Genomic DNA, 25,655 nt, shown 5'->3' with positions numbered 1-25,655 from the left:
CACCTTGTGGAATCAATGCCACGGCAGGCACTAGCTTGTTTTGAGGGCTAAAGGTGGTCCTACATGTTATTAGCAGGGTGGTCATAATGTAATGGCTCTTCGGTGTATTTCGCACATTTCTATGACGCTATATTCTTCTAAGACGCACATTTCTATGACGCTATTTCTGGACGGTTATTGATATGGAGGGAACCTGGAACTCGATACCATCCCAGCAACATTATCGAGATGGACCATTATGCTGGTGGAGGACTCATGGTTTGGGCAGGGATCATGCAAGATACTCGCACACCACTCCATGTGTTTGACAATGGTTCCGTGAATGCCCAGAGGTGCAGGCAGGAGGTCCTCGAGCCCTACGTGCGTCTTTTCAGAGGCGCTGTTGGCCCTGAGTTCATTTTTTTGGACGACAATGCGTGACCACATTGGGCTCTCATGGTTGATGAGTATCTGGAAAGCGAGGATATTCAGCGAATGGATTGGCCAGCCAAATCCCCTGACCTGATTCCTATTGAACATGCTTGGGATGCTCTAGAGACAGCGATTGCGATGCGCCCACCTCCCACCAGAACCATTCTGGAGTTAAAAATTGCTCTGGTGGAAGAATGGGAGGGTCTTCCACAAGTCCTCCGTAACTCCCTTATTAACAGCATGCATACTCGTTGTGCATGCTGTCGGTCTGCCAGGGGTGATCATACACCATACTAGAGGCAACACACACTGTACAAGCATCACTTTCATTGTCATCTTTTATCCGTAAGTTCAGACTACATTGGATTTATAGGCAATAGGTCTTGTCAGTGAATGGCACTTTCATTTTCGTTTTGCATACTTTATTATCATGGAATAATCTATATCCATACCAAATTTAATTTATTTATATTCAGTATTTTTTGAGGTATTTGCGAAAATTTCTCCCATCTCTTGATTTTGTCAACCAGTGAATATACATATNATTTATGTATATATATATATATATTCTTTTTTTTCTTTCTTTTTAATCGCAGAGAAATGAGAAAAAGTGGTAGTCACAAATGTTTACTTTCTCCTGAGAGTGATAGGAGTGAAATAGTCTTTTTTCTTTTTCTTTTTATTCAAGAAAGTTTTTAGGCCTGCAGTGTTTGGCGGTATCACTGATCAAGCTGGAAAGACAAGGGTAAATAATAATTAAAAAAACTAAAATTAAAAAAAAAATTCTCTGACTGCACACATTATTAGAATTACGTAATTTTTTAGTTTCGAAATTTACTGCTGCATATAGAAAAAAAATTATTGCCAAATTAGCTCACTGTGTGATAATGAATTTCCCGATAAAGAACATACTTCAGTTTAATAAAACCGAAATGTACTGTACTTAATTCTTTCAATTGGTTTTCAAAATTATTTTTATCATTATGACACTTTTAATAAAGAAAGCAAAATATAAAATTGAAAAGTAAATTTAGATGGATGAACAGTTTTTTTAACATGCTCTTAAGTATCATGATTCAATTACTAAATTTTTCCTCATTTACCAAATTTTATCACATATCTAAAACCATATTTGATCGGAAATTTCTCCAAAATCATTTCCATAGTGCTTCTGTAAAATTTACCGAGTTTTTGTTGTTCTCATAGAACCAGAAATATGACAAATTTTACCATACTTTGGTACTTTTGAATATACTTTCTTCTCAGTGAGAAATTAATTGTTATAAGTCTTTTTCTTTTACTTCAAATCGAAACTGTCAAATTTAATTTAGTTAGAGTGCTTTTAAAAATGAAAATTGCGGAGAAAATTTTTTTATTTATAGTAGTTTTTATTTAATTTCCAGAAGTTTTAAAATGATGATTTCTTGTTTTTATTTGATCAATTGACGTAATTAATTAACATTGCGAAAAAAATAAATTACATCTGCATTATAACCTAAAGTTAGTCTGAGCTTAAGGCAAAGTAGAACGAAAAAGTAATAAACAAAAAAATAAGAAAACGTTTATAATTCAATTTTTACACATTTAATAGCATCGTATGCGAATTAATACAACAGAAATAATGCATCTAAGCAAGATTTCGTACTGAATCTCAAATCTTACAAAAAACGCTTTTTTTTTCTTTGTAATTACACGTCGAAATAAATCGAATTTCTGATTAAAAATCGTTCAACCGTATCAACTTTATAAACCGAGTCGACCGTATCTCGGAGTCACATATTTTCACTTTCCTTTATTGTGCTTACGCTCTTCGCCCCCCCCCCTCTCTATTTCATTTCTTTAAATCCATTATTCTTCATCTTCATGGGATTCTAAGTTAATTTTTCGAAGCGAAGCAGCTGTCTTGGGTAGAAGGTTCGTAATGTTTCAAAACATGTTACATCTCTTATCTAAACATAAAACAGCAACCGCACTGTCTCGCACAGTAACAGATTTTTAAAGAATGAAGAACTGAAAAAATGGAATAGAGATGAAAAGAAAAGAAAATCTCTCTCTTACTTTCGCATTAGTTATGATAATCGCGTTAGAGCGAAAGCTCGGAAAATTTCATTTGCGTAATGTATAGCTTCGGTAGCGACCTATCTTCTAAGCTACACCCTTGGCTTTGTAAACAACGAACTGAGAAGAAAATTCAGTAATTGTATCAAAGGATTAATATTATCTTATTCAAGGAAAAAGTAAACCTGTTCCTCTGTTTCGAAGAAAGAAATAAGAAGAGATGCATATATGTATATTTGATTTAACGGTAGTATGTGCTCCTTCATTTATTTTAATATTATAGCAGCCTTTGGCGTGGCCTTTTAAAGAATTGCGCTGTGAAACATTCAAAATGTAGGACTAGGTCATGTAGACACAAATAAATTCTTGACTCGAATTTATTTTAAATTTTTCTGAGTCGTATGTTTATTTTCATTTAATCGAAAAAAATTTTAGAATAAAATATTATACTTGACTTCTAAAATTAAATCAAAAATTTGAATTTCATATAGCACACGCTTTCGCACAAGTTTTTGAAGAGTACAAATTGTATTTGTTGAGTTAAGAAAAAAAAATGGGTAATATGGTGGACATATTCGTTTTCAACTCTAAAAATTTAATAGATTATAAATATTGGTATAAATAAAATAAAATATGTTATATATTAATAAAATGCGTTATATCACTCATTTTCTAAACGTTCATTTTAACTATTGAGACACGAGCTCTGAAAGAAACTTAAAATACAATTATTGCTTAGAAATATGCAGTTTTGAAGAAATAAAACTCATGTTTGCAATAGTATATTACTTTCGAGAAATTTAATTTACTAAGTCTAATTAGCTTTTTAAGTTATTTCTAATTATAAAATTAAAATTATAATATTTTATTTTTAGCATCTTTTCTTTTTTTTTTTTTTTGCATATTAAAGGATATTTTCATAGCGTATTTTTTCAAATAATTATAATTATAAGGCGAAATTATTTAGACTTAAATAATAAAATTCAAACTGTTCAAAAGGTTTTACAAAAAAATTTTTGCATTCGCTATAAATTTCACAGTAATTAAAAATTTGGAGCTATGAGATTATTTCAAATTTCATTTCTAAATAAGGAGTCATTTTGTAAAGCCATACAAGCAGGAAAACTCTGAAAGTAGTATTTTTTAAGAGATTAAATTGTACCAAATCCTTTTTAACACTGTAAAAAATTCAAGATCCAATTACCTTAAAAAGTACTGATACTGGGTGCATCATCTGTTAAATTAATTTTCCGTAAAGACCTTTTTTTACAGAAAAATGTTTTCAGCGAAATTTTAGAGTGATAATTTTTTAGCTACAATGATTCAGTAATTTTTTAATAATTATTTCTGTAAAAACTACGGTAATCAGATTTTTCGTACCGTAACGTGGATTTTACGGTAGAAAGTACAAATAAAAATGGCGGCGAAGTTGATAGTGCACGCCCACTACTCAGGGATGGATGTAGATCGGTCTCTATACTGTATAATTTGAAACATACAAGACCAGAAATTAACCGTTATGCATAGGTTTAGATAAAAAAAATTGAAAAAAAATATTTTTCATAAAGTAACGGTCATTTGAAGTTTTGTTGGTTTTTCAATATAGCCACATCAATTCTCTACAAATTTCCAAAGCAGCAGTAGAAGCGGCTAGTAGTTTCTTTGCAATCCAAATGCCCAACGAAAAAAAAAAACTATTTTGTGGGAAATCGCTTTTAATTTTTTTGGGGTTTTTCACCATAAATCGGTGATGTCTGAGCAGTGATAGCTCAGGGGATAGAGCGTTCGCCTTCCAATGAGGTGAACCGAGTTCGAATCCCAGCAATGGCTGGTCAATACGAATTCTCCTTCCTGCTTGCACTGACCACAGTGCTTGGTACTCTTTAGTGTCCCTTTTCAAAATCTTTATTCTAGTCACACCAGTTCTCACAACAGACAGTTATCATACCGAGGTACGTCGTCCCTTGAAATCTTGTGAAACTAAGCAGCCCGTATTGCTCTTCACATTTCGTCCTTATTTTGCACGTATGCGTAACCATAACACACCTTAATATTTTGCTAGATAAAGTATTAGTTTATCGGTTAGTTTGCAGACTCGTTTTCAACCAAGAAACTTTGCTTTCATTGTGCTCGAATTCTTGAACCCATCAACTTTTCTAAATGGGGGATACAATCCTTCTTCATATCTTTCGTAACGTCACTTTCGTATGGGCCCATGTCCAAGATGGCTCAGAAAGTTTTACTAACATCCCCTATATATGTAGCATATCAAAAGTTATATAGTTCCATTAAACTTAAAGGCATTCCTCTCATCAAATTGACGTTAATCATCCTAGCACTGCCTGACTGGTTCATTGTGCAATGCTTCCAATGATCCTCTATCAACGAAATCATCTTATTTTGAAGTGTTTGTTAATGTTTCCAGTTGACAGAGTCTCGATAGAAACTGGAATTTACCTCTTTGTCTATAATTTTCCCAGGTTCTTTACCTAGTAACGTGGGTACGCCAGTTACCGATGAGAAACCTCTATTCTTCCAAGTCCCATCTCAGATAGTAATATATTCTGTGATAATCCAGTTTTCTCCTCAGTTAGTTTCCTTCAACAGCTTTTCCGATGGACAGTTATAAACACTTTTGAAAGAAATCTCAATATTGTGCAGGCAAGCGTAGTACGTCGATCGTGTTTTGTCCCTCTAATGCCATTCAGGTCGCAAAATAAATAGACACTCTGCAATCCGATTCCCAATAGGAGCGCATAACAAATACAATTCAGTGATTTACTTAATAAGCCTTGTTAATCAACCATCTTATTTCCCAGCACGCGCACTTCAAGCAAATGTTACTTTCCGCGTTTTCGTAATTCATAAAAATGCACATCTTGTTTAGACAATTTGCAGAATTGAACGTGGATATATATATGGCATTATTAACAGAAGGCAGTTGCTGCGGTCTTAAATGTGGTTCTGAGTTTCTTTGGTAGCGGTCACTGCGTATTTTATCTCCCCTTCCCATACATGTCGAATTTTTGAAGAAGATCTCTCCTCGAATGTTGACTGTCTTCTTTTACCAAACAAACTGTTTCGATTAATCGTAGTTAACAGCACGTGTTACCTTTTTATATTACATTATCTATCGCTCGAAACTGAAACTAATCATGAATCATAATACTTCAAGAATGCAGATATATTGACTGTTATTCATGTGCAAGAGACGACTCATTGTGATGTTTTGACATACTACATGACTCATAAATTAATGCAGTACCGAATCGAGATGATTGGAGACACTTTAGAGCCTGAAGAGAATGTTATTACGAGCGTCGTTCGTCAGATCTGAACGACGCAGAACGCCTGGTCCGATAATTGGGTTTTTTAACTACAGTCAAACTTCGTTTGCGTAGAATCTGGCAAACTATCACACTTATTTCATGTTAAAAGCAGATTTTATCCTACCCGATACATTATGAAAACAATTTATTACGTATTATTAATACATATTATGCGCTACAATAATTTATGTAAACGGTATTTATATGTACCAAACATATGAAAATAAGCTTTTAAGTTTTAATTACTTCATTTAACTATTTCATTTTACTCTATTTTAATTATCTTCACATCTGCTACTTCCAACAAAGGTTGAAAATAGAAATAGCATTATATTTCATGTTAAACTATATTTCACGTTAAGCAACTTCGCGTTAATGAGATTTGAGCTTGTGTATCAAATAGTTCCGGTAATCCATGGTATGAAATATCGAAACATGTAATAAAAAATAACTTTTTTAAATTTCTAGACAAGAAAACCCCCTTAATGTCCATTGGAAAGTGCCCATTGAACTGTTCCTTCCAAGACAAGGACTGCATTAGGTCATTTCGGAAAAATTTCAAAGCAAATAATTACACAATTATTTCTTTTGATATTACTACAATAAACGTGAAGCACATTGAATCTTATTTGAGTGAAAGAAGAGTGACATATAAATCTCCTAAATTCTTAAAACGCTGATTTTAAGTTTTGGATGGTCGTAATTTATGGTTATTCATAGTCAATGTAACTTTCTTTTCAAAATGTACAATCAGTTTATCAATCATACTTTTCTTGTTTAAAAATTGTATTCACTCTTTATGTTAAATATCAGTCTCCTTGGGGGATGTATGTTTTAGGTAAAACACGTGGTCTTCGCTGCTAGCTTGACACATGGCATTACTCGAAAATATGAATGAACCCATCATATTATTTTTAATGCATTTGTCTCTGATAAGGTATTTTAAAAGAAACTTGAACTTTCATAATAATGCTAGACGTGTCCAGTCATCAGCTGGTCTATCTTTTTAAATAAGTGGAATTTCAATTTCTTCGAGATTTAAAATCATACAGTCAAAAATCAAAGTATATTTAATTAAAATAAACTCATATTGGGATAAATAAACTCAAGTGGATTTAATTTTTATCTCTTACTTACGGTAACGAGGTAAATTTGTTATTAAAATGTTAAAATCAATGCTTACATTCAGTTGACACATAAATTGCTAGTAAAAATAAATTTTAGCTTATCAACCAGTTTAATTTACCTCTCTTAAGCCTAAGCGAAAAACTTTTGCAATTGGGTATACTATAGCCTACGTCACAGAATGTGTTATTCCTACTAAATTTAACTAGTAAACAGCATTTTCTGCGAACCTGATTTCTAGCAACAAGTAAAAGCATCAAACGAAGTATCTTGTTATAAGTCGCTACTCGCCAGGTTGGAATTGTATTAGTCTTGTTCCTTTGGAAATAATTTATATTGTTGTTTTACCGAAGTTTATGAATTTAGTAAGCATATTTAAAACTCAGTTTATTAATTAAACTAAAAGGTAAATGTTATTCCTAGTAAGTGGAAGTAGTTGTGCTTTTTTCATAATATACCCAATTAAAACTTCTTTTTTTCTTAACATTGAAACCCACGAGTTAAGACTTAACTGATCTAAGTTTTAAATTTAATCAAATAAATAATTCATGCTTGGTCGTGGCCTTTATTCGCTGTTGGTAATCCACTTCTTACCTTCTACTTATCGGTTATATACAGAAGGAAAAAAATATGCTTAAAACTTACAGAATATGGTAAGATTTATTGTGTTTCTGGTTCTTCGGGAACACCAAAAAGCTCGTTAATTTTCACTCGGTATTTTATTTAAAATTAGGAACAATAAAGCAAAGAATTATTAGTTTCACCTTCTACTAAATTGGTAATAAAATAGTTCGGATATTTTTTTTTTCAGTCGGAAAATGTTACTTACGTACTTCTCCAACTAAGTATTTCAATTAATATAGCTGAAATATTTTTTAATTTTTTATTTAACCTTATTTGTTGCCTTTTTCGGTGGCTTTACCTTATTGAAGAAAGTAATACTTGCTTTTTGTGTCCCATCCCATTAGAATAAGAATAAAATGTATTTATCATCCTTTGGCATGATGCTATTACTCGCGGCCAACCCATAATAGTTAAAATTTACCACTATCAAGTAATTTTCTCTAATACATATTCCTTTCGAGGAGGCGTAAAACACTTATCTCTTAAGTATCAGTAATTAAACTGCTTAGTAATGATTATGTTTTAATCATCACCAAATATATCGTAATATTTTATAACTACGTACATTAGTATATTCGGTACTTCGATTATATAACCCTTCAACGTTTAAGTACTGTGCTATATATATATATATATATATGTAAAATGATGCAGTCGGACCGAGCAGGAAAACAGACACAGGATTTTAATTAAATCAGAGTAACTTTTATTTGATCATTCTTNATTGAATTTAACTTCACAGGAAAAAGTAATTTCTGAAACTACGGAAAACCCGTTGTAGAATCCTTATCAAAACAGCACCAATTACCATAATAGCAATAATACGTATTACCGTCAATAGTACACAATAATTAATCGTCATCTAGGAATGGCGATTTTCTACGGTTTTTCTAAGTGAACTTTTTATTAACCTTTTCTCCTTTAACTTTGCCTTTTAACACGTAGCTAATTTTAGTTTATTTCAATTAATACATATTATCAATATTTATAAAGCATTAGTATCAGTAATAATATGGCGATTTTGTACAGCTCCCCAACATGAATAAGTATCATATTTCCATTATTTTTTCTTATTAGTACGTAAGTTTCTTTTATATCAATTAACATATTACAAGCATTAATTAAGCATTGTCGTCAATGATAGTAAGACGATTTCTTACAGTTCTTCTAAACAAATAATTAGCTTAACTCCATTACTTTTGAATTCCATTTCGGAAAATTCCATTTTGAATTCCATTCAGAAAATTATATTTCGTTTTCAGCCCATCCAGCCCGAACGGTCCTTCTTCGAATGTTTTAATATCGACTGTGACCTTCCTCTTGCTTCAATTTATCTGTATGCCAAGTTTCGTTGATTTCGGTTTCATGGTTTAGGAGTATATAATGGACACACGCACCCCCACACAGGTATTAGTTTTTATGTATATAGGTAGATAGATGGATTTAAAAGGCGTTAAATATTGAAAATAAAATGCTATAAATATGTTAAAACAATATGCTATAAAATTAGTTAGTAATTTCACATCGAAATAAATGTTTTAGTTTTAAGTAATAACATGATAAAAGGATAAAAATGTGTGACTTTTTTTTAAGTAAATATCTTGTTGTCAGATTTCAATTTTTTGAGAATAATTAGTTAATAATAAATTCTCAATTTATGTAGTACAATTTATGTACTATTCAAAGCGCTTATGCTTAGTGTAATCAGCGTTCATGTTCAATACAAAAACCATAAGAAATCTCAGGCTGATTTAATTTAAATGTGTTTTTAATAAGCAACGCCATTGCAAATAACGTATCAGATGATGCTTTGCGGAGATCTCTGTCACGTCACGTAGCGCTCTATGACGCCGTAAGACAGTGAAAGCACTGTGACCGCATTTGTGTCGAAGTACCTAATTTGCTCACCAAAACTTGTAGCGTAAGGACGTTTTGAAATATCGAGCTTAACTCAAGCCTCTTTTATTGAATTTCTCTGTTTACTCATTTTTAGTACAGCCTGTCGTCATTGCTTAAACGATGAAATAAGATGGTATATAGTTGGGAGACTCGCCGGCGGTTCAATCACAGGCTACCTATCGTACAGACGTCAGGCTTTTGAGAAATGTGGTGCCCACTATATGGAAACTGTTCACAGGACAAGAATATTGGTTCAACACCATGCTCAAGAACACAAATGCGTAACAACTCCTGCTCAAAACCGTTAATTGAAACTTCGAGTCAAAAACATTTGTCAGCTATAGTTACACAACAATCTCACAATCAGTATAATGTATTCTCGAAAAGGACCACTATGGTCGAGGTGGTCTATACTGGCACGATGCAGACGGAGATACCGCCCTTCATGTGTTTAAGAGAGGTACTGTGACAGGTCTGCAGTACAGGGATGGAATTCTTACAACCTATATGAGACTTTGCCCTTAAGCATATGGACCAAATTTCAACTATATGGACAATAATGCTCGTTCGCACCGAGGTCAGTTGGTGGACAAACTCCACCAATGGGAAGGTAATTAACGATTGGTGTGTTTTCCTGTGATTTTTCCAAACCTTAATCCCATCGAGCACGTATGGAAAGCCCTTGAACGCCCAATTGCTGCTCGAGGACCATTTTCAGCAACTATCCATATTCTTAAGTGTGCCTTGAAGCAAGAGTGCGTGTGGATGCCGCAAGGACTGATAAGCACTCTGGTAAACAGCCTGAAATGACGATGTGAAAGAAGTGTAGCTGTTAAAGGAGATCATGCATCTTATTAGACAGGTTTTTTTCAGACTGAAATGGATTTGGTCAGCTAAAGCACTGGTCAAGTGACCGGTTCCTTGGTTAAGGTATAGGTAGTGCTCATTTTCGTTTTCCCATTTGAATGGGTATTATATCGGATAACAATTTGGACAGGTTTGATTTTATATGCTTTGTTATTGCCTTGTTGGAAAAAAAACTTTTAATTGCTTTCATTAATGCATTCTAAAAGTATATGGGCTGATTATAATAAGCCTAAATAAGAGGGAAATGAAATTACTTTACAGTGCTTAAAAACACTAGTGAAAAATATATAAATTTAAAAAGCTATAGCAAGCTGAATTCATGCTTGAAAAATAATAATAATAAACGCATATTTTTTAACAATATAAATAAATTTTTCATATTTTCAACCACATATATTTTTTGTTCAAGAATACCAAGTCTAGTAAACTATATAAAACTATACACTGCTGGGTAAAAATATTATATTTATCTTTTGACTAATAAATGCATAACAAATGAATACATTGTACACTTATTCTTCAGTTGGTAAATATAATCGCTTATTTCAGTTTACCTAACAAAAGTATCGCTATAGTAAATACGAAAAATCGCACTGTAAACACTCTTACTGAAAATTAGTTTGAATATTTTAATCTACGCTTATTTGAGTGGTTTCTAAATCCATACTAGAGTTTCCTTTTTAATTGCACACAAATATATACACTAATTCATTTCAAAATAAAAGAAGGAGCTGATCACTTCGGTTTATTAAGAATTACGTTTAGGTAAAGGTTATTTTCTTCTTTTGCGAAACGAAACTCATTTAATTAAGTAATTCCAAACATGGGCTACAAAAGTTATTTTAACTGCCATTTTTTTTTCAATTTTCCTTTCTAAAAACTTTAATTTTAAATGAGTTTCTTTAAAAAAAAGTAATTTTTTCTAAATCAGTTTCTAGAATTCGGCTTTACTTTTAAGCATCATTAAAAATCATAGACTCAACTATCTATAACGATTTTTAGAAAAATGACATTTATTATTTAAACCAGTTAAATAAGACTCATAGCCCGTGGTCCAAAATTGGTCAACTGTGACTTATAAAATTTGCAGTAAATTTAATTTTGAAATTTAATTTCAAAAATTAATTTTTTTCGAAATAAAACAAAAAATCTCTGCCTTTCGACATTTCCGTAGAATTATATAAAATGATATGTCAGATTTTTTTCTAATAAAGTTAGTGCATCAGTATAAAATTTTTATACAGTTAAAAAAATATTGTGTCATGAAGAACTATTGCACTAATTTCTGCTAATTATTGCATTAATTATTACATTGCTTGACACAAAAGAAAACCCATTTCGAATATGAAAATCAAATATAGAGAGCATTCCCCAAATATTTATTTTGAATGATTATGACTAAATTTTACAAAAATCTATTTTACAATCTTGAAATAAAATACACCTAGTTTGTATAGATACTTCGTGATGTGAAAATGAATAAACATTAAATAAGTGGATTACATAAAAGTGTACTCTTATAGGGGGCAAAATAGAGGGGGCGAAGGTCCCAGGCACCCAGCCAAAAAGGAACATCCAACCAACGACTAATGATTCTCAAATTTTATATTTGCTAGCATTATTTTCATTACTAAATTATCTTTATTTTGCAATTGGAGCAAGAAAAATATTTTATGAAGTATAAAATATGATTTCAAATCAGAGTAAATTACAAAATTTCGGTCTTTTCAATGTTTAAATCTTCCTCGCATTTAAGGAAACAGTTAAGATTATTTAGCTGGAAATAATGCTTGTACAATAATTTCAACATAAGTTAATATAAAGCAGAATAAAAAGCAAGGAGCTAGATTTTTATCAATATAAATTATTAAATTTTCTTTTTTTTTAAATTTTCTTATTTTGTACCTTTCACAGATTGCATTCCTTTTTCAAGGACATCGCAAAGTTTATCCCGGTAACCCACGCATCTCTGCCCGCCATTGCATAAAATTCATTTTTAACAAAACATCGCATGTTTTCGGCATTTTCTCGCACACCTCATATACTGGGGAGGCGAAAATTAAAAGTCTTGTGCCTTTTTTTTGTTTTTTCGTTCCCAAAGGTGGGCTGTTGATTTTACTGCAGTGTAAGTTAGTGGTTTTATCTGAGAACAATAAAAATTTTTAGGGTAAGGATATGGCATGTAGCATGTATGATGGCATGTATTCATGTATGATAAATTAAAAAACTCAGAATACGAGGGACATAAAATTAAAATGCATTTACTAAAACAGCTCAACACATAAAATTAAATGTTGAAAGAAAATGAAGCAATTAAAAGCATATTTACAAGAATACAAATGAGCACTGCCCTCTCCACCGCTTATTATTTTACCGCCATTTATAAAATTTTTTTAATACAATTAGCTGGTTATAAATCAACAAAAAAAGTGACATTACTTCCGTTAGCTTATGAATTTTTGTTAGCTTATTCTTGATATGCTTCAAAGTAAATGCTTAATGTGATTCTAAGTAAATTGTTTGGAAATATTCAAACCCTTAAAATTTCATGATTGAAAATTCAATAGATAGATAAGGTATTATGTTTTTTTAGTAATAAAAGTTTATTTTTTCATGTCTGCATTATGCTAGTTTTCGTTTTAAAAAAATCCTTAACACGTTGAAAAAAGTATTTAGTATATGCAAGGTGTTTAAAATATGTTTTTGAAAAAAAACCATGTTTCAAACACAAACGTCATTGTAGGAGATTGTAGGATACATTGTAGGATACTGTCATTCTAATATACTGAAGCTTTGACTCAGAAGGGTTACCAGTGTCCTTATCATATATTTTTTCTGACACTCTTACCAGCAAAAATATATTTTGGTATTTTTAATCACAAAAAAAAAGTCGACCGGCCTGTGTAGGGGTTAGGGAACTGCCCTTGCATCAGAAAGGTTCTGAGTTCGAATCCCGGGCAAGGCATGGATGTTCTTTCCTTCTCTGTACTATTTGTTCTTTCTGCGGGAGCAACGTTGGCCCACCTAATATGGTGCCCCTGAAGGAGAGGCCAACAAAACTGCCCTGTAAATGCCTGAATTGACGAAAAACGTTAACACAAGTGGTTATTGGAAAAAGAAATCACTAAAAAACAATCTATTAGTTATTAAAAAATCTGTTAGATTGTTGGAATTAAATTTGAATTTCAAATATAAAATTTAAAAAGAAATAGTTTAGTTCCTATTAAATATCATTTTTTCATAAAAGTTTGTTTCAAAAAGTTTGAGACAACCTCTTCATATTATGTTATTTAAGACAATTAAAATTGGGTAGAAAACATTTCTAACGAACCATAAACTGCTTTCTAGTGTTAAAAAAATTAATAACAAAAGCTGAAAAAAAACTCGAATTGATAAGAAAACATAATAGCCTTCCAAACTTCTGGAATTTTAAGCTAGTGGCTTTTCGTCAGCAAGAAAATGATCTTCTCTTATAATTAAAGAGGAGGAAACTCTATCCAGTTTTGTTATTTTTCAAAACTGGATTGAGAGTAACGTTATAGTGTATACAAAATTATAATCTGTGTAAACACAACTATATATATTTTTTAAAAAAATACTTAAACATGAATATCTACTTACACAAATTTTTTTTTTAAATAATTGAGATAAAACTAAATTAAATTTCAATTTTTAATAAGTAATCTAAACAATTATATAAACGAAATAAATATTTATGAAACAAAATACAGTTTATAAAGAAGCGTTCAAAAAAAATTTATGTTTCTAATTCTTAAAGTTTGATTAAATGAAGTAAATGCATTTCTTCAAAATGAAGTGATTTTTCTTTTTAATTTATGTATAAATGTAAATTTGCGTTAATTCGAAACATACTTACGATACCTCTGCTTTTATTTTTGTTATAAATAAAAAGTGGTGTAAGCACATTTTTTAAAAAGACCTACTGAACAAATTTGTTTCTTCACGAATTTCCAGAATTTGTAGGTTGCTAAAAGAAGAAATAACACTGTTAAAACTGTGGTGTAATACCTGTTCGAATTTAGTGCTGAAAAACTTAAAAAATTATATTAATGATTACTTCATTTCAAGCGAAAACCGCGAATCGAGGGATATTTTAAAAAATTTTTCAAAGGGTTCTATTGAATCTAAACAGATACGCTTGATGAAGTTTTTACTAATCTACAGCTTGCTGATGAATAAGTTTGTGTTTTTCAAAGCTTTGAAAATTTGACAAATAAATATTGTATATTTAAGCTTTTTAACTAAATTCTTATGTGAAATGAGGATAAGATGTGTTGCAATGTATTACAAATGCTTTTAGTTAATTACTAGGAGCTTAAACGCGAATCATTGTGTGAGTGCAAGATAGTGGTGATATGGCGGACAAGATGACGGCTTGTTTACATCATGTACTTGTGAAATGTGAGTTCTTTTTCTCCTTTTTACTGATTACTAAAAAAAATATTGAATGTCTTTGATAATTTGACAGTTCATTTCAATCTTCTTGTCTGATAGATTTTACAAACTGTTCTTATAAACTGTTATAAAATGCATGTATGTTTTTATTTGTTTGATAAATATATCTATGTTCTGAGATATACAATAAATCTGTCAATTGTGTAACATAATTTTATAATATTTACTTCTAATCACATTAGTATTATAAAAATTCATATTAATATTTTGGCTGTGCTATGTGTATAATTGATTAACAAAGTAACTGTACTTTACTTAAAGAAATATTGTGTCTAGCATTCCTAAACTTACGATTCTTGCTTTATATTCTATCGCAAAAATAGCATTGCAGATTTTGATATGTATCATATCCTTCTGTAATTATAAATTGTAATGTTACTAAATAAAAACCATGGTGGTTGCTATTTTAAACCAAGTAGCGTAAATGAGAAACTCATTGTGTTTCTCTACACCAGGAACTATTCTAGGTTTCGTTGAAGTTGAAGTAAAACCCCACTTTCGTAATGTTTTTGCCACCTTTTTTGTGTTCAAATACACGTGAAGGAAATGTTTCGAAATTATCTTTTAGCCCGAAAGTTAATGTAATAATTAGAGCAGGAAAAAAACGATACTAAAAAAAAAATAAAGAAACTTTAAAAAGGAAATTAATGTCGAACTACGGACTAGTTACAACTTTTTGGAACGTACGCAAAATTATTATTTGACGGTATATTTACTTTCAGCAATTGGTAAAATCTGTATAGACTTTTTGAGCGTTTAGTATATTTAGTAATGTTCCCCATTTATTATCCGCACTCTCACTTTTGACGATTCAGCAATCTTAGAGCTGTATTTCATTAATATAAAGAATTGTTTTGCCGCAAAATCACCAGATTTGTGACAAAACTTGAACTCTCAAATATAGGACGAATAGGTTTCCTTAAATCGAAAAGTTATTGTAGTGCATTGTGGGAGATGGTTAACTAGATTGACGAAACTAGAATGGAGACTAGAGAATTGAAAATGAAGTTAACTAAGTCTACTGGAATATATGTATGTCAAGGAATTGTCCTCGTACCTGGAGGATTTCGGGTATGCATCCCGCCCTGGATATGTGTGTAATTTATCTCTTCATTCTGTCTGTCCTTCTCATGTTATTAGGGCAACTTTGATCCACCAATATGATGCCTAGTGATTACTTGGAAAGGAGAACAGATTTGGAGCTGCGAGTTTCTTTCTCTTTCTTTTGACGAAACAGGAAACGAAATGTGTTTTGAAATTCATTTCCTCGAAAAAGTGAAGATAGCTATTTCGTTACTTTGAAGAAATATTTGTATTGCATATACCAGGAAGCGGTTTCGTCAAAAACGAGGAAAGACAAAAACGAGGAAAGTTTCGTGATATTTGAGTATCAGTGCGAATATGTCTTTTTTTTAATATTTCATTTAATTTATCTGGATTTTTTTCCCTTGTAAATCTACAAGTGACAGTCTGCTATAGTAATCATGATTGTAAAACAAGTTAAAAAATTAATTAATCTATAAATATTTTTTTATACTTATTTCACCTTAGATGCTTTATTTAATATTTTTATATGGGTCTTGAATAATTTCATACCACAAGAAGAGAGTGAAAGAGCTCAATGAATATTTTTTTAATATAATATAATTTGTTTTAAAGACAACAAATACGAAAAAAAGAAAGTATTGAATATCCTAATTAAAATATCTTGCAAATAATAATTTGAAAGCACTTAAATTTCTAAGTTTAAGTATATGTTAATTACTGGTTTAAGCACGAAACTTTAATTAATTCCAAGTGACCAATAACTAAGCTTTTTTTCCTACTAAAAAATATCTCTTACAAACAACTTACTAATATTTATATGTACTCCATTTTTTTTAAAAAAATACTAAGCATACATTCATTTTCTTTAGATTTTCAATCATTTTTTATGACTATGCATTGCTGATGTAATATGCTACATTTGTCGAGAGACTCATTTTTGGTAATTGTTCATTGAATTATTTTTTCATGAAACAGAAACTTTTAAATATTTGAAGAAACTATTTCCTCACCCTTTTCGTCATTACCCTACATTTTGTGTTATTTTTTATCTATTTTGAAACCCTTTTTACTACATGATGGGATGGTTGAAGGATTTGTACATTCCCTTTTCATTCTGGTTTCTCATTCTGCTGATAAATGAGTTGACAATTGAATTAATCCATCTGTTCTTTCTATCAGTCGCATTTTCAAATAACGGACGATGGTAATTCTTAAAATTTTATGAAATAGTTATTTAAAATTTCGTCAAAAACAAAGAACATTTAGTGAGCTTTCAGTTTCAGATTTTTTCATAATTTTTACTGTATTTGTAAAAATATAGCTGTTGAATGCCGAAAACAATTACTTTTATTCAGATTCTAAGGTAATGTTTTAAATGTCAGGCATGAATTAATTGGAAAAATTTTTCAAAAGTGCTTGTAATTATATTTTGTAATTAAAATTTCGTTTAAGTTTCTTCCTGATAACCCATCAGAAACCGTGTAAAACTTTTTGTGTTCTAGTTTTCATCACAATGTTTCTATGACTAAAAGATCTTAATACTAAAAGAAGATGTTATTGAAGAATTTTTAATTTTAATGTGTCAAGCTGTTAATATATAAAAATGATTGCGAAAAAATCGTGTTGGTTGGTAAACAAAGTAAACAAATATAGGAACCACCTGGTCTTATCTAAGCTTCTAAAATGATTAAAAATGTAAAAATTTATTTTTGGTTGCCGCTAAAAAAGTGGGTTAAAATATCCAGAATATGTTAAAATTCTCCGTATTTTCTAGTTCTATAGGAGCAACAAAACGCGAAATAATATTTACTGTGTCACTTTAAGAATTAATTTTGATAGAATATAGTTTCATGCAATTCTGTTTGGTAATAAATCTTGTTAAAATCTGTTAATTTTACCAAAAGAGTTACAGTTATGGTATAATTTGATATATCGTAAAAATGTTTAGTTTGACAACTTCTGTTTAATTTAGTATTCGCTTCTTAACTTTGTATCGGAAGGTTAAAGAAATTGTGGCAATTTTATCGTGATTTTTAAGAGCATGACAAGGAAATACGTTTTTTCTTTTAAATTTGTTTTTCAGTGATGTATTTCTGCTAGATGTGGTAAAGAAACTTATATTTTTGAAAAGAATAATTTCGATGAGCATTACTATAACGAACGGAAAAATTACTAAACGAAAGAGCAAAATATGCAGTACACTATTAGAATTTTCATTCTGAAGTTATGGCAACAAAACCGACAATAATTTTAGAATTCAGTTTGCTCACCTGAAAGTGTATGGTAAAGAAAAAATTTTATCTTCGCGGTTTTGAAACTGTTTAAAACTAATATGGTTAACAAACCATGAATACAAAACTACATGTTTTTTTAACCATTTATAACTGGCATGGTTTCGAAACCCTACAAAGAGAAATTTCGCAGAACATTGGAGACAGTTCAGCAATTCTATGATTCTGCAATCTGTGCGTGAGTAAAAGTATCGTATTCTAATAGCCCAGGGTCAAAATTGAAAAGTGCTGGGCATTGGAAACCCTTCATGTTCAAATTAATATTTAGGAAATTAGGTAATATCGTAGAGTCAAGGCTAAGATTCAAATCCCCATTCTGTCGTTATGAGAGTGATTTGCTCTCTCGGCTAAAATGAGTACTGAAGTGCAGAAACTAAGTGGCTTCAATTGGTTGGTGGGAGAATATTTGAATTGTTTAAATGTATTTGGTGAAAGCAGTTAAAAAACGGTTTTCTCCCGGTTAACAGTTTTAATACCATCTCATTTATGATTATTTGACTGTTTTGTTTGAATATGGTAAAATAACAATTAAATAAATTGTTATTTAACCATTTTTCTGAGAAATTTCAAACTGTGTACATTTTTGTGTTAATTACCAGAATTCTCATTTTAAATTAAATATTATTTTACTTCACACGTATGATAATTTTACTAGAATTTTTTCATAGATTTGTTATTTTTTCCTTTAAAAACCAAATGCTGTGATATTTTTTTAGAATGTATTATATCATATTTATGAAATTCTTATATCAATTATGAAGTGTGTAGCTAATTTCTAACCAACAAAGAAATTGTACATTTATTGTACCATTGCTCAGTATGTAGGATTTGATTAGAAACAGTTTCAAATTCTCTGCAACAAAATTAAAGTTTTGTTAATAAAAAAAAGATTAAAAAAAATATTAACATTACATAGCAAAACAGAATCTTGACAAATCTTTTATAGGGAAATTAATTAAAATGTGCAAAGCAATTAATGACAATGACACTTTCGCGTCTTGCTGTTTTACTATCTATCTGAAATGAACAATATTGTTGCAATAACACAAAGTTAAAAATTATTTCTTGATCTAAACGTAAATAAGAATTAATTATAAATTTAAAAAACTACTTTTAATCTATCGCATAAAATGAAATAAACTTTAATCATTCATTAAAAATGGAAAAATATATAAAATATGTAAGATATATAAATTAAAAATATATAAAATATATAAATTAACTTCAAATCCAAGTATAACTAAAAAAATTCCATTTAATAATGAACAAAACTCTAAGTTAGATTTTATATATTTTAAGTAATTTTCTCTTTTGATTGTAACAGATTCTATTCTTAAAAAAATAGTACGAGAGTTTGAATTTTAAAATTAAATTTAAATCCATGTAAAGTAATCTAAAATTTTCACTTCAATACTTATCAGAAATTTTCACTCCAATAACATTCCCGACTGAATGATTTCCGAAAACCAATTTCTTTAAATCTTTCTCGAATTTTTCATACTTATATGGGATAATTTTTATCTTTTTAGAACAATAAGATTGAAAATATTTATTAATCTGAAAATAGTAAGTCCTAATAAAAAAATTGGTCATAAACTTTTAAGCCATCATTCCTAAATTCAGTGGCACGACAGCCTATAGAGCTTCAACGCCTACTGTGCCCATCTCAGTTTTCTTGACCTTGGGCTCTGAAGTGCAGAAGAAGATGTTTCAGTTAGGTGGTCAACCGAACGCAGAACCCCCAGTGTTTAGTCTCCAAGTACGCTTGGTACTCATTTTATTTACCCACTGAAATGAAAGGCTGCGTTTAACTTGCTCGGAACGAGGATCGAACCCAGGATTTGCTGCACGAGAGCACGCTGCCCTACCACTCAGCCACCGGGCGTCTTTAAGCATTTACACAAACTAAATTAATTTTCCATCTTACAAAAAATATATGTATATTTAAATAACCTTGAATCTATGAATATTACTTTGAAGCTATAACAAGTGCTCTTTACCTATTAAAGAAACTGAACATAAAACCGAAAAAAATTCGAAAAACTTTTAATTTACTTTAAATTTAAAAAACTTTTAATTAAATTTATTTTTTGCTCGAAACATTCCATATTCTTGCTGCAGTAAACCTAAAACTTTCTTTTTCAAAATAATTTTAAATCCAAGAAAAGCAATCAAATGTTTTCACTTCAATACCTATCAGCAATTTTCTCTTCAATAACATCACAGTCTGAATGATTTCCCCAGACCAATTCCCTAAAATGGGAGAAAAATCAATCTAAAAATACTGTTATTTCGTTCGTCAAAAAGGACAGAAAAATAAATTCCTGTTTGTATAATCTTCTGTATTGTGTGTGGGACCTATTCTGTTCCGGGCCACAATTTTTCCAACCATTTTATATTTTACTTCTGTTGAAGCATCTCAAAGTTTTCAAGTTCCCATCAAAAGTGCCCTTTTTTGTCAACTGGAAAGCCCGCGAGGCGTGCATTGGAGAAGATAGATACAAGAAGAGAATAACGACAGGGAATATAAGTCTAAAAAATAAGAGGGAAGTTCGCGAATCCTGACGTCACACCGTCACGTGGCTCCTGCGAATCGAAGCGCGCGCCGCCTTCTGCCGCGCGGGTCACAGAGAACTGCTGGTCTGCAGACGAGAACTCAACTACATCCGCGAATGAATCAAATGATTCCTGCATTTATCGTCTGCTCGGAACAAAAAAAGAAAACTTTCATTCTTCGCCTCAAACGTCAACACGCTCTAATCAAATAAAGGAAACTATCGGTGCTCTTTCGAATTTATTATCCTGTGCACTTAGCGAAAGTGAAAAGGAATAAATTTATAATTTTCCGTTTCTCTTGCAAAAACAAATGATAAAATTATTTACAGAAAGCTAAAAAATAAAATTAATTACTACAAAATAAAATAAATTTAGTGTTTAAATTGACAAGTTAACCTAATGGGGCCTAGATGGCCTCTAGAATATGTGCAATATTATGACTATGTTTATTCTTCAAACTTTCCAACTCGGCTGATTTAATCAGCAAACGATTTTGAAACGTTATTATTTTATTATTATCGTAAAAATAGTGTACAAGTTTGTTCCAAACTCAAAAGAAGTATGATTGTTAACAAAGTTTCGGATATAATGCTGCATGGATTTAAAACAAAGTGTGAAAGCAATCAGTGCTGTAGTTTTTTGTCCCGGGACAAAAAAGTTCGTGCTGTATCTTCAGCAGGAAATAGGCCGGGATTTATTATCAGGCCTAACCTAAAATTTCAAGCATTGCTACTGCTTTTTATGTATGGGCTTCAAACATTTAATGTTGGACATGCAGGTAGGAGAGTTATTTTATGCTTTTTTATATTAAAAAACTGCATCACTCACACTGGGTCATTTGTTGATATTTATTGTATTTTCTTGACTGAATGCAATATTAACTAATATTTCCTTTTTATAGCATTTTGTTTACTCAAATTAAATAAGTTTACTTTGTGGGCATTGTAGAATTTTAGTTTCTTTTATATGATGTTTGAAATATTCAGATAAAAAATGGTTACTATTACTACTTAATATTTAATCAAAAATTTTAACAATATTATTCTGCGTCCGTCAAAAAATTATATTCATAATAAATGTTCCATATTGTTTTTTTGAAAAATACTTTCTTGAACCTGAGTTGCTTACAATAATTAAGAAATATATTAAAACATTTGTTAAGCCTTAATTTTACTTATTAAAAAGAAAAAAAGGGAAATCTTTTAAATATTAAAATGTTTATATAAATTTATATAGGTTAAGCACTATTACTTCTAATACCCAAGTTCACAGTGTAAACAAATACACGTAAAAAAATATACACGTAAAAAAAGTTTAATAAATATTTTCCTCTTACGGATATTGAAGTTATAAAATTTCAGTTTCATCCATACGATGTTTAAAATATATGGAGAAACGAAATTTAATAATTATTATTTTTTCTACAAATTTTTAGCACTCTTCATTTCCACATTCTTAAAGAAAAATAATACTTTTTCCAAAAAATNTTCCTCTTACGGATATTGAAGTTATAAAATTTCAGTTTCATCCATACGATGTTTAAAATATATGGAGAAACGAAATTTAATAATTATTATCAGTTTTAATAAGTAAACATAACATATGAAAATTTCAAAATATTTAAATCATTATATCCTTATTTATATAAGATAATCACTATTGTTTCAACAAGTTATACAATATATATATATATATATATATAAATGCAACTACGTAGTTTGATTAAATAACTAAGACTTAGGAAAATTAACATTTCAACCTACATACTTTTTGAAGTTAAAATAATTGATGTACCATCGATAATTATATGCATACTATAATTTATTGTTTAAAACCATGAAATTTCTCTTTATTAAAAGCGAAAATTGCGAATTGTGAAATAAAAATAATTCATAGTTTTAGAGATTAAAATAATCACTGAATTACGTGTCACAAAAGAATAAATTACTTATTCACAAATAAAAAAAAATATTTTTACCTACACATTTGTATTTAGATTTTTTATTCTGTGTGTAAGAAATAGTCAAGAAATGTTTAATTCATTTACTTGTGCTTCGGTCGAGTCCTTGAAACACTGCAATTCGTTTTTTCTGTCTTAATCATAAGCACGTGAGGGGAAAGAAATTGTCAAATGAAACAAGTCTTAGGGATTTAGATTATGTTGTTTGTATTATGTTATGTGTTTCGGAAGGTAAATTACTCATTCAAACTTAATACCATTTTTAAGAAAAATTCTAATTTACTTAATACTTTCTAAAGTATTATAATTTTTTATGCGTATAATTTACAGTTGAAAATTAATATTTATGATGTTAGTTATTAATAACTGACATTCTTCATTATCAATTAAGTTTCTCAGATTAATAATGAGAAACTACTAGAGAAACTTACTAGAGAAAAATAAATGCAGAAGAAAATTTATAGCAATTATTTGTAGAAAGTGCGTTTTACATATATGCGAACTATGAATAGCAATTATTCATAGAAAGTGCGTTTTGCATATATGCGAACTATGATTACTTGTTTCGCATAATATATAAAGTTGATGTGAAAAGAACATTTTAAGTTAAGCTTAACAAGATTAATTTTGCTTACACTTATTATTAAGTACCACCACTGCTCTATTTAAATTATTCTCAATGCATAAATCTGGTCCAGTATATCGCATTAAATTATTTTTAATTAATGGTTTTCAAAATCATTGAAAGTTAATTTTAGTAAATTAAAAATCAAATAATAAATCGTAAAATTTACTACAATTTTAAATATTATTTGAGAAAATCTCCCACCGAGAGGGGTAAAAACTTTGCAAGTATGTTTTTACGTTATTAGCATATAAAAAATTTTAATCATGTTTTCAATTCCAAAATATTTTAAAAAGAATATTTTAAAGATATCTGACTCTGGCTTATTAAGTCTTTTTTACTTTTTTTTAAGGAAAAACACTGTTTTTTTCATTTTTGTACCTACACAACCATGGACTTGATTAATTGTTGAGAAAAGGAAAAACGTAAGACGGAGTTAGTTTAATTATCGATATTGCACTTGGGAATCTTAATACGATTCTAAAGATGAGTATATTTATCAAAGGTTTTATTTTAAATTAGTAAAACAATTTTTAGATACAAGTTTTAAAATATGAGACTAAGCATAGAATATTTTAAACAAGTGAATAATATTTGAATTAATATTTTATCTTAAGATAATGAAAGGATGATTTGTTATCTAAAATGCCAAATTCTTAATAAAAAAAATTAAAGAAAAAAATATTTTGATTTGTTTAAAATAAAAATTAATTGTAAAATAAGAATTGATACCAAAATTAATAAGAGCTGATTCTAATGCATTAAATAAAATACCTTGCATTATAAAATGCAAACGTAAATCCTTTCAGGCAAAAAAAAATTAATAATATTTTTAAACTCTCGAAAGTCATAAAAATTGATTAATAATGATAATTAGTTTTTTTTTAATATTTGTAGTACATTTGCAATAATTTTTTTTTTGTGAAAATAAAAATAATGGAAATTTTAAACAATCACACAAATAAGAAAAAGTAATGTGTATAAATTCCATACGTTTTTTATTGTATGTAAATTGTCTTCATTTTAAAGTATTATACTTTAAAAGAGAAATTTAAATTTATTTATGATGAACTGAGTAGTAAATATCTTTTAACTGTTATAATTAGTATGGTTCAATGCACGTTTATTTAATTGATATTATTTCAGATTTAAAGAGATGAAACTTCTAGTGATTTTATTTGTCAAAACTTTAAAATATTGGCTTTTCATTATTCTAGAAAGTCATTTAAAATGAATTGTAGATTAAATACATATTCTATATTAATTAAGTAATTGAAATATTTCATACGTCAAGAGTTATTATTATTTTTTTGAGAGAAAGAACAGAAGCATTGAGAATAAGATTTATTCTATATAATATTTAAAATTTTTTTAAATACTAAATTTTTAATCGTAAAGTTTTTAAGCAATTTAAAGGTATTTTTAGTTGCTTTTCCTCAAATAAGAGTACATATACGTGCTTTAAAAAAGCATTTTGAACGAAATTTATTATTATAGTGTTTAGAAAATGTGTGAAAAAAATAAAGTACACATTTCAAACCTCTCTCTGATTTTGTAACTATTTGAATTCGTTTTCATCAAAATTAGAATTTTTTTCATTATTTAGAAATTGCTTAAAATATGATTAAGGATTAATAATCGTTGTTATCTTATACATCACCAAACACGTTTAACTCAAGTTTAACCAGAAATTTTTAAACACCCAATAAAAAATTAAAAATGAGAGTCATTTGTGGAAAGTCAAAAACCTCTGATACTTAGAATATACTGTTAAATATAATTCCTCTATAGAATATATGTTTCGGATGGAAGTCATATTTTCTGTGCAGCTAGAATTTTTCTTCCTAAGCAATATAATTTATGTTTCAATTCAAAATATACTTTTCTCGAGCAGTAATTACATTTAAGAAGCCACAAAATATTATAAGGGATAAAAAAGTAGCAGTTCAAAGTACAGAAAAATCCCTGTTTGTTTTATTACATTTGATGCCAATGTTGTAGAACAGTTGTAATAATAACGAAATCAACAAAGCCCGTCCGACTTTTCTTCAATACAATTGGTGGCCTCTGAGTTGTACTTAGTCGTACGAAAAAGTGCAGATCTCTTACTGAAATGAAAACTACAATTGGCTACAAACAAAACTACAAAACTACAATAATCATTAAGCAGTGAAAAAACAGAGGGTTTTTGAGAAAAGTCCGATCATCTTGGCCTAACATTAACTCCCATAATTTAAGAGGCAGATCGCAGTGTTTCTGCGAGCTACAGTGTACTTATGGGCTAAATAAATTTAAAATCAATATTTTGCAAAAAAGATAGCGCAAATAATGATGTAGAAAAAGGCATACTATAGTTTCTGTACTATAACGAAGAGTTGCTTCAGTGT

General features: G+C 29.6%; 1 protein-coding gene across 2 annotated transcripts in view; it reads left to right on the top strand.

Annotated features, from left to right (window-relative positions):
* The first annotated feature begins 20,748 nt into the window (after positions 1-20,748).
* LOC107436612 (zwei Ig domain protein zig-8-like) overlaps positions 20,749-25,655 on the top strand; it is a 466,930-nt gene continuing 462,023 nt past the window's right edge. For both annotated transcript variants that reach the window (XM_043048563.2, XM_043048555.2), the window contains exon 1: positions 20,749-21,461. In XM_043048563.2, the coding sequence (XP_042904497.1) occupies positions 21,245-21,461 (217 nt within the window). In that variant the 5' untranslated portion in view covers positions 20,749-21,244. The remainder of the gene's footprint in view (positions 21,462-25,655) is intronic.

The sequence above is a fragment of the Parasteatoda tepidariorum genome, chromosome 5, assembly GCF_043381705.1.
Source record: "Parasteatoda tepidariorum isolate YZ-2023 chromosome 5, CAS_Ptep_4.0, whole genome shotgun sequence".
In the NCBI taxonomy this organism is placed as follows: Eukaryota; Metazoa; Arthropoda; class Arachnida; order Araneae; family Theridiidae; genus Parasteatoda; species Parasteatoda tepidariorum.
Note: the sequence above shows the minus strand (reverse complement) of the source record. Positions and strands in the feature narration are given on the sequence as shown.